The sequence below is a fragment of the Elephantulus edwardii genome, unplaced genomic scaffold, assembly GCF_000299155.1.
Source record: "Elephantulus edwardii isolate Elephantulus edwardi_28Jun2011 unplaced genomic scaffold, EleEdw1.0 scaffold00157, whole genome shotgun sequence".
Classification (NCBI taxonomy): domain Eukaryota; kingdom Metazoa; phylum Chordata; class Mammalia; order Macroscelidea; family Macroscelididae; genus Elephantulus; species Elephantulus edwardii.
In genome coordinates, this window is record NW_006399907.1 from 3,054,244 (window position 1) to 3,065,040 (window position 10,797).

The window sequence follows — 10,797 nt, forward strand, 5'->3', positions numbered from 1 at the left end:
CAAACTGAAGCTGTGAACAATCTCAATCTCTTCGCCATCCATCCTGACGCTGCCAATTGGTCCAGTGGTGAGAATCTTTGTCTTCTTGACATTGAGCTCAGTCCACAGAAACCCATCTGTAGTAGTTAATATATGTTGTACAGTGAGTAATTATTATATGCCAGATACCCTTCTAAGTTACTCAAATTAATACGCAGTCTTCAACAACTTTCTTTTAATCTCGTTAAATACTGAAATCAATATTGTATTCATATGTTCAGACATTTATTTCCTCAACAGCTTTTCAAGTTAATACTACTACAATTTTTTATGTGAGGAAACCAAGAAATTGAGAGATTGGGTAATTTAACCAAGATTCCACAGACAGACAGTGATAGAGGATCTCCACCCAGGATGTTTGTCTCTGCATCCCTATCTTTATAGCTCCTTGCTCTGGCTGGAACACATTCATTAAATATTTACTTACCTAATCAAGTGAGCAAATTAAAGCTTAAAGACACATAAATTTCATAGCTACAGCAGACTAAATTACCCTGGAAAATTTGACTCCAGAAATTCTATAACTCAGAAAAAGTGGTATCCTACATTGGATTCTAGAATAGGAAAAAAGACCTCAAAGTGAAAAGACCTGAAATCTTAATAAAGTCTGTAGTTTAGTTAAAGGGAAGTCTGGTGGGCCTAGGGGTAAGAAGTTGTGCTGCCAAACCAAAGGTATGTAGTTCAGATCCACTGGCTGCTCAGAGGGAGAAACAAAACCTCAGAAAACCCACTTGAGGCTCATTTAAGAGTAGGTTCTGACTTGGTAGCACAAAGTAGCAACCATTTAGTTGATAGAGTTGTAAAGGGGGGTGATTTTAATCTGCGGCCCTCAGGTCTGGATTTAATTGGTTTTGGTCAAACATTCTTCTGGGTGGTATTGCACTGGTCTGTGCATTGCTGTACAGAGGTAACTCGTGATTGCGGTGATGCTGAACACTGTGACACTGATGTGCCAAATGTGATAATGGTTACCCATGGTGGACAGTGTTTGATGGAGCTCCCCAATTAAAACAAGCTGGGAAGCAGGAGTGGCATCCACTTCCGAAACAGCTTACCTTCAGAAACTCTATAAACTTGGAAAAACAATGAAAGTTATACAAGTGCTCAGGTCTTTCATCTCTGACTTGACGGCACTTAACAGCAACAACAACATCATGGTTATATAAGATTAGGGGAAGCAGAATTAAAAGTTTATGTTGTTGTTGTTGATGAGTGCAACCCATAGTGACCCTATAAACAACAGATCCAGACCCTGTCCTATCCTGTGTTTCAAACAGACTATTCTCTTTACATCTGTTTGCTAGACAATCTTTAATAATTTCTGCAGGCAGATTATTCATTACAAGAATATATGCTATCTTTACAACTTTTTGTTAAATTTAAAATTATTTTAAAGTTGGAAGTTTTAAAAATTACCCCCTCAAAAAAGCCCCACGTTGTTCTGACTTAAACTTTAAACTGTGACCTTTTTTAAGAAAAACCTTCTTATTTAGATTGTTGTTGTTGTGTACCATAGGATCAGAAATGGCTGTAGCTGACCCTCCAGCAGGTTTTCAGTAGTAGTTAATTGGATGGGTGGAGACTGCCTGCCCATTTTTCTCCCACAGAGCAGCTGTTGGATTCCAACCGTGCGCCTTTGGGATTGCAGATCAGCTTCTTAACTCTAGGCCATCAGAGCAAAAGCATTAATATTTAGTGTTTTTTTTTAAAGAAAATCCCTGATAGACTTTAGTTAGATGAGAATAGCCTTTGTTAAAATGTCTTACGTGTCCCTTGAAATGAATAAAAATGAAAACACAACATCCCAAACCCTCTGGGACACTGCAAAGGCAATCATCAGGGAGCAGGTCATAGCAATAAACAAACATATAGGAAAAAGTGCTTGCAGCAGTGAATGAATGGAAATCCAAAATCTCTGTAATTGTTCATGAAAGTTATTTTAAAAAAATATAATACAAATTCTCAAATAATTTTACTAATTTGGAGGTTTCATTAAGTCATTTCTATTAAGGATATCAATTGTTTCACTTACTTCAAAGAAGATATGGCACAGTTTGCTCCCAAAATTCTTGCCAGATAGAAATAAATATATAATGTAGAAATGAAAAAAAAAAGTGTAAAATAAACTACTTGACTCAGCATCTCCAGCAAATAGAGAAAGAACCAGCTACTCTTACAGCCTCTAGAAGGAAGGAAATCAGAAGGACAAAAGTGAAAACACTTTGAGACAGAACACTTTTTTTTACACATTTTAATCCTAGATTAAAATGTGTTAAACATTGTTTCTCACTTGCCACAAGATACTGCTTTTAGGAAGTTCCTCTAGGGAAAAAAATATCAAGAAAAATTTTTTATTTAGTAGTTTTAAAATGTTAAACTAATTTAATAAATTTACTCTAAATTTTATTTCCATAGCACAATAAGTTTTTACCCTATGTTATCTGTAAGATTTTTCTCAAACCAATGATTCCTTATTTCTTTACTGACTATGTTTAACACTATGTGTTAATACTGCCTACACAGTTATCTTCTTCTAAAAGAATTTATTTTGTTGTGTTTGATTGGTTAAAAATGTTTCCAGGACCCACAGACTGGTAGTTTTTACCTTGAGGAAGATAGTGTGTGTTGATACTTGTCACTCCTTCATTTCTTTTTTCTCTTTAATGTTCACCAGAGCTTTTGCACTGATTTCCATAGGTTTTCCAAGATAGTGTACAAGGGGAGCTCTGGTGGCCTAGTGGAAAGGAACTGCAACTACAATCCCAGAGGCGCACGGATCAAATCCACCAGATGCTCTGCCGGGAAAGGAGGGACAATCTCCTCCTGTACCAGTCAGATCTGATTTGACGGTACACGCACACAAAAATTTAAAAAACACAAAAAAAAACACCTTGAAAAAAAAAAGATAGTGTACAGTGTTTGATAGATAAAATATCCTAGAACTAGGTTATGGAATTGAGGCCTGGGACAAGCAGTGGATAATATAAAAACAACAGCACTCTTCTCAGTTCCCTGAAATTGTTGCTTTGTGTTTTTAGTTTTGTTTTTAAGGTTTTAAAATTCATTTATTACTGCACATTTTCTTCCATCTCCCTTCTCCCCCTCCCCCAGTCCATTTTGTAATGTACCTCTTGTTCCAGATTGTTGTCATTTCTATAATACCTAATCATACATTCCTTTTGAGCCCTTCTTCTCCTCATCTGTTCCAACGCAAGTGTTTTATTATCTGTCCACTCTTTTCTTAATCTCCCTGTAACCCCTCAAGTCAGTCCTGTTTTATAACAAAGTGTTAATGCAGTATTTTGTCTTTTTGACTAAGATATTTCACTCAACAGAATGTCTTCCAAGCTTACCCATGTTGTGTAATGTTTTATGATTTCATTGTTTTTTCATTGTTCTGTAATATTCAGTGTGTGAATTCACCATCATTCATTTGTTGATTGGCACGTGGGTTGCTTCCATCTCTTTGCTGTTGTGAATAATGCAGCAATAAACATGAATGTGCATTTCCATAAAATTGTTGCTTACTCAGAAAATTAAATCTTGGTTATCTATAGACATGACTCTTATCTATCTTCTAAAAGGATAAAGAGAATGGTTTGTCCCCTTCATTGTGCTAATCTGCTGTCATATCAAACCTTCTGTCCTGTCCCCAGCTAGTGGTTTGCAAACAGTGTTTCTTAGAGACTTTGGGTCCTATAATCCCACCTCAGGTGTCCTATAATCCCACCTCAGGCAAAGAGAAATGGGAGATTTCTAGCTGGAACAACAGTGATTTTAGTTCTCATGTGTATTGGGTGCTAGGTATGATTTTGTTTGGTTCACAGAAGAGAATGACACTGACAAGCCTTTGTGGCATATGGGTAGAGGGGCTCGGCTACTTTTATTCCAGTTATCCAAGGTGTCCCTGAGAAAGCCCTCCCACTATAGGTGGTCTAGTGGGTATTGAGTTACACTGCCAACCAGAGGTAAGCGGTTTGAATCCAACAGCTGCTCTGCAGGAGAAGGATGGGAAAGCCTCTGAAAATCCGCTGGAGAGTTACTTAGAAATTGGTTCCAACTCAACAGCAAAAAAGCAAAAACACAAAAAAGCAAACGGACTAACACAGTGAGAGTTGTGTTGTTTGTTTGTTTGTTTGTTTTTCTTGTTTGCAGGATGACTTACTGTCTTTGAAAGTAGTGAGTGTGCTTCACCATCTTAGCATCAAAAGAGCCATCCAGGTCTTGAGAATAAACAACTTTGAACCAAACTGTCTGCGGAGACGACCATCTGACGAGGTACCATGTTAGATAGAGGCTCATAAATGTACACTCTCATGCATGTACGGCCCTTAACCCTTGAATTCTGCAGAAAAAGCTCCTGAATCCTTTGGGTCCTCACACTCAATTTAATTCATTTGTTGGGCGTTATATTCCTGTCTTCCTGTCTTTTTTCTTCATGGTAGCTGTAGCTACAGGACTGTTTTCTTCCCTTGTGCTGCTTCTTCTTCTTCTGCTTTTTTTTTTAACTTCCTTATGGTACTGTGTTTAAAATTTGAAGTGCCTTGATGTAAGTTCTTAAAAAAAACTAACTCAAAGTTGTAAACATTTTTTACTCTTGCTCTGAATACTCAGTAGGATGACAAGTGACTTTGTTCCGTGGGGGTGGATTGTTCGGATAGAATGTGCAGTGGGTGTAGTTGTGGGGTTCTTGTTGTCAACAGCTGAAGCTCTTGTGGCTGTTTGCTCTCATAGAATAGCTTCGCCCCCTCAGAGGTTCAGCAGTGGACCAATCACCGTGTGATGGAGTGGCTGCGCTCAGTGGACCTGGCCGAGTACGCTCCCAATCTCAGAGGCAGTGGTGTCCACGGGGGCCTCATGGTAAGCTTTGTTATTATTTCACATTGGTCAATTGTTTTGTGTCCTTTAAGAGTCAAGTATTACTGGTTTACTTGTCATCATCCTACCGTCATCTCACCCAACTCCCCTGCACTCTTTCTAGGGATCTCTACCTTCTAAGTATTGCTTTCTATATTTTCTTATTCACATCCTGTAACTGAAGCATGGTATATGCATATTTCTCTGTTACTGACATCTTTGATGCTGGTTACTCTCTGACCACTGTATCTCAATTAATCATGTTTTAAGGCCCCTTCAAAGACACACACATATATATGTATATTTTTGTTGCAGGAGTTAACTTCTGAAGGCATCAGAGAGGCAAGAGCCCTAACTTTGTGATATTGAGGTTTTAGTTCAGGATGAGTTCTACCTCGTTTGTTGTTGTTATTGTTGTTAGTTACTGTCAAGCCGTTCCTGACCTGTTGACTCCATGTATAATAGAACCAAAGGCTTTTAATCCTATACTATCCCTTGATCCCTAGAGTATTCATTAACTGGTCCCTTCTTAGAACATCTTAGCCTGTATGCCCTACTGAAACCTACTCAGCATCATAGCAACACAGCCTTCTCCATCAGATGGGTGGTGACTTGTGCACAGGGTGCTTTGACTGGAAATTAAACCAGAGTCGGTCTCCAGTGTGGAAGATGAGAATTCCACCACTAAACCACCACTACTCTCCACCATTTATTAGCCTAGGCAAAATAAAGAGACTTCAAGAGCAAAGTCCATACCTTCACCACCTCACTAGATTGTTGAGTCATTGGAGATAATCTAAATGAAAGAGCTTTGAGATTATAAATCTTGTTATGAATACCTATGATATATGGTGCCTGATGAGCTCTTACCTTTTCTTGCAGGTTCTGGAACCTCGTTTTAATGTAGAAACAATGGCTCAGTTATTGAACATTCCACCAAATAAGACTTTGTTGCGGAGACATTTGGCCACTCATTTCAACCTTCTGATTGGTGCAGAGGCCCAACAGCAGAAGCGCGATGCCATGGAGTTACCAGATTATGTCCTTCTCACAGCTACCGCCAAAGTGAAGGTTGGTTCAAACCCAGACCTGAAATGAAAGCTTGATTATTTTTTTTCTTCCCCCTATTCTTACTTCCATGTTCTATTTTCAGGGACTTAGTTTTATGAGTGGATTAAAGGTATTAGTACATCTTGAAAAGTAAGCAAAATAATTTTTGGAAGTTTCTTTCTGGAGAAAGCTTTCCATCATGTTATTTCATCTCTCTTACTCATGGCTGTCGAGTCAGAGATGACTTATGGCTGGCCCGCCTTTGGCTTTCTGAGGCTATAAATCACACAGGAGGAGACTGTCCATCTTGCAAACCACCAGAGTGGTGTGGCCCTGGCTTAGAAGCGCAACTTCTGACAGACTAGGCCTTAGAGCTCCCTATTTTATTAGAATTAACATGTAGACTACTGTCATCTGTACTTTGCCAAAGCAGATAAGCCATGACTTAGGCCCAGATATAGAGTGAAGTTGTTCAGTTTTCTCATTTCTGTGATTTAAAATTGGCTAGGTTAGCAAGCTTGGAAAACTTACTGAAGAAGTGAAGAATGTTTAGACACATGCTTTTGCTTTCCTTATCTGGGTCTGGCCAGTGACTCTTCCTCAGGGATCTGTAGCTCCTTCTTCTAAGATCATCATTTAGGACCTGAGACATGACAAGACTTGCTCCAGGCTCTGGGGCTCTGGTGGCATCGTGGTCAGGGAGTTGCACTCCCAACCCGAAGGTGCCTGATTTGAATCCACTAGCTGGTTCAAGGGAGAATGTGGACAGTTTTCCTCCCTTGGGATTTACAGCCTTTGAACACTTGCTGGATGGTCAGCTATGAATCCGTTCCAACTCAGTGGCAAGGAGTTTTTGTGTATTGATTGAGTTCCAGGCCTGAGCTTTTTCCATTAAGCCATGGCCAGGCGTACTAGCTGTGCTGGGGGAAGAGTGCTGGAGTGAGTTTAAACACAGAGTGATTAGAAAGAAGAAACTTCACTCCCCTTTCATAGAGACTCAAGGAGGAAACATGACACTATTGGAAAGGAGAGTGGAAAGACACAGATCAGGCAGGAAAAGAAAAGTTGTTTTTATAATCTAGATTGTGTGGTGTGCATGGCCACACAGTGAGCCACAGTTTATTTCAAGGCTCTTCCATCACTCCCAAGACTCTGTGTCTGGTGAGCATGCATTCCCCATACCCTTCCTTTCTCCTGTCCCTGGGAACCATGAGTCTACTGCCTGTCTCCATGCATTCGCCTAGTCTAGATGTTTCATGTAGGGAGGAGCAGGCAGTGTTTGCTTTTTTATATGTGTCTTCTTTATAAAAAAAAAAAAAGACAAGAAATGAAGAGCAAAGCAGAGCAGCAGGGATGTTGTTGATGTTAAATGCCATGAAGTTGACTGTGACTTACAGAGACCCTGTGAACATCAGATTGGAACCTTGCCCTGGTCCGCACATCCTCCTATTTCTGATATGCCTGGGCCCATTATTACAGTCACTGTGTCAGTCTACCTTATTGAGAGTCTTCCCTTCTTCATAGGCAAATGCACAGAGACAGCACTAGGCTTGTGACTTTGCCAGCATGATGTCTTTTTTTCCAAGGACTGGCCCTTCCTGACATCATACCCAAAGTATGTGGGATGGAGCTTCACTATCCATCCCTCTGAGGAACAGCCTGGTTGCAGTTCCTCCAAGATAGACTTGTTTGTTCTTTTGGCAGTCCATGGAATATTCTGTGCTCTTCTGCAGCACCACACACCAAGAGCATCCTTTCTTCATGAATCATACCAAATTGAGATGGCTTTCCCCCCCCTACTAAATCTTAATGTTACCTTTCCAAAGTTACCATAAGCAGCTTAATGTAGAGATAGTGTTCACTGGCTTTTTCAGGAACATCTGCCAGGTCCTTTTTGTGTATGTTTGATGTCCTGTATCTGTCTGAATGCATCTCATCAGTCCTTTTTCTCCCTTAGAAGATAGAGCAGAGCTGAAACTTCTGAAAGATTTTGTTCTGTTTTAGATTTGAGTCATCAGCCGGATCACCATCCCCTTAATGAGTACTCTGAAAGCCTATCCAGTAACTAAGATGAAGTTTCTGGTCTAATTATCATTGGAAATTTTCTTTCCAAAATAACTAGACTTCTGTTATCAGATGCCATGTAGAATATGGAAACCTTACAGGCACACAAGATAATCATAACCTCATACAAAGAATAATCACCATTTTCTTTTTTCTGATCTTGGATTGAAAAACCTTGAAAAATTGGATTCAGCCCTGAGCAACCACATTGTATTAAGTCCTGTTTAATCAAAACAAAAGCTCTGAACATGTTTTGCTTATCTCTGTGACTACCCAGCTAGTGTGTCAAAGAAAAACAACCTCACCCTTCTTATGTTTAGAACAAAGGCTCATGTTTCACATTGAGATCTAGAATATCTCTATGCTATTTTTGTTTTCGTTCTATAAATTTAATCATCCACTTACTCCTCTCTATATGATTGGATAATTAATTAAATTTTGCATGTACATGATCTTTTGTCATGAGTTTTAACAAACCCCTGGATACTATTATTTGCTTTTCTTTTAAAGCCAAAGAAATTAACCTTCAGCAATTTTGGGAATCTGAGAAAAAAGAAACAGGAAGATGGTGAAGAATATGTTTGTCCAATGGAATTGGGACAGACATCAGGAAATACATCTAAGAAAGGATTTAAAGCAGGGTTGGACATCCACCTATATGATGATGATGACTTGGACCGATTAGAACAGGTAAATAAACCACTCTGTGACTGTTTTTAAAGGTCTCCAAGTATTAGAAAACTGTGTACACTCATTAAGGAAATTTGTGAAAATTTTAAAAATAATAATAAAATAATATTTCCCATGTACATATTGCTTCCTATGCGTCATGCTTTGTTCTGTGCACTTTATAGGTGCTAATGTTCATAGTTTGGAAGCAGGAGTGGTATCCACTTCCCAAACAACATGCCTTTGGAAACTCTATGAACTTTGATAAATGGATGATAGTTATAGAAAGGCTTCAGACCTTTTGTTCATAGGGTTGCTATGAGTCGTGCTCGACTCGATGGCAATCAACAATAACAATGTTCATACTAATTCTAAGATATAGGGAATACTGCCAGCCTCATTTTATAGATAAGAAAAGTGAGGCACATAAAGTTCAATAACTTGTTCAGGATGGGAGAGCTGGTAGAAAAACTTAAATTCCAACCTGCTAGCCTGACCCTCTGGTGGCCTAGTGAGAAGAAGCTGAACTGCAGTTCCAAAGGTACATACATAGTTCAGGCCACAGCTGTTCCACAGGAGAGAAGGATGGGCAATCTTCTCCTGTGTGATCAACTCACTGCCTCTGAAAATCCACCAGAAGGTCAGCTATAGGTCGCTTCTGACTCTACAGGATGCCTGACCCTGAAGTCAATGTCTTCTTATCTATGCTACACTGCTTCTCTCTTAAGAAAATCTGCATATTGTACAAGATCAGAATCATACCTTTCAGGTCTAGCCTTTTCAGATCAAAGTCATAGAACATATATTGCCCTTTAAATAAGCAACAATGTGGTATTTTGTCAAATCTGAGCTTTAAGATAGATTGTTTTGAGATTTCCATTTTAAATTTCTGATTCTAGTAATAAAATATTATTATTATTATTATTAAATGTGTTTTAGCTCCTACACTATTCAGTACTACTTGTAATGTGTCTTAGACTTGTGTTAATTTTGCTTTACTTTCCTTGAAATTATATAAGGAAATTATGTCATGTTCTGGTATATTCTTTATAGATGGAAGATTCAGAAGGGACAGTGAGACAGATAGGTGCATTCTCTGAAGGCATCAACAATCTAACAGTAAGTCTGTGAAAATACATTAAAAATGTTATTCTGGATATATCTGTCATGGAGTGGCTGTGTCTCCCACAAAACGTCAGCTTGGCTGGTTCATGGTTCTCTGGGGCTTTGCAGTTATATCATGATATAACCCTGTTGTGCTCTAAGGTGATGAGCCAGTTGGCTGTTTAGTTGTAAGTAAGTGTGATTAGAGGTGCAACCCTTAGTGAGGACACAAGCCCTGATCTAACCCAAGAGGGATTTTCCTGGAGTATGGCCTGCCTGGATCTTTTTTTTTTAATCTTAGAAGAGATAAAAGGAGAGAAAAGAAACCAATGAGGGAGGGGTCTAATTACTTAAATAAAATCCCAGCTTGGAGTGTGACCCTTGGACCCATAGGTCCCTGCACTAAGAACCGCACAGATCCAAGGGAAGCCTTGGAAGACACACAGTTATCCCCCAGGGATGCCAGGCCCACCAATGCTGAAATGAGATGAGGACCTTCACCTCACACAGAGGGAGAGAAGCCTTCCTCTAGAGCTGGCACCCTGAATTTGAATTTCTAGCCTCCACCAGTGAGAACTCTGGTGGTGCAGGCCATAAAGTGTTGCACTGCTAACCAGTAGTTCCAGTCTACTAGCTGTTCCATGGAAGAAAGATAGTCAGTCTTCTCCTGTCAGTATTTACATTCTCAAAAACCCAATAGAGCATTGCTTTGAGTTGGAACCAACGAAGCCATAATGAGTTTTTCAAACTGAGAGGATAAATTTCTATTTGCGAAAGCCATCTACCTGTGCTAGTCTATGTTGGCAACAATGTTGTTGTTGATTGCCTTCAAGTCAAGCACAATTCATAGCGACCCTATGAACAAAAGACCTGAAGCCCCTCTACAACTATCAACATTGATCAAAGTTCATAGAGTTTCCAGAGGCATGTGTTTAGGAAGTGAGAAGGGTGCTGCTCTAACAGATACCTAACAATGTTGATTTGGAATTAAGTCATTGGAGGAGTCTGAAATTT

General features: G+C 39.4%; 1 protein-coding gene across 3 annotated transcripts in view; it reads left to right on the forward strand.

Moving 5' to 3' along the window:
- Nucleotides 1-10,797, forward strand: part of PPFIBP1 (PTPRF interacting protein, binding protein 1 (liprin beta 1)) — an 86,066-nt gene that overhangs the window by 73,245 nt on the left and 2,024 nt on the right. For all 3 annotated transcript variants that reach the window (XM_006895064.1, XM_006895065.1, XM_006895063.1), the window contains 5 exons: nt 4,195-4,317; nt 4,774-4,899; nt 5,779-5,967; nt 8,521-8,700; nt 9,733-9,798. In XM_006895064.1, coding sequence (XP_006895126.1) covers nt 4,195-4,317; nt 4,774-4,899; nt 5,779-5,967; nt 8,521-8,700; nt 9,733-9,798 — 684 coding nt within the window. The remainder of the gene's footprint in view (nt 1-4,194; nt 4,318-4,773; nt 4,900-5,778; nt 5,968-8,520; nt 8,701-9,732; nt 9,799-10,797) is intronic.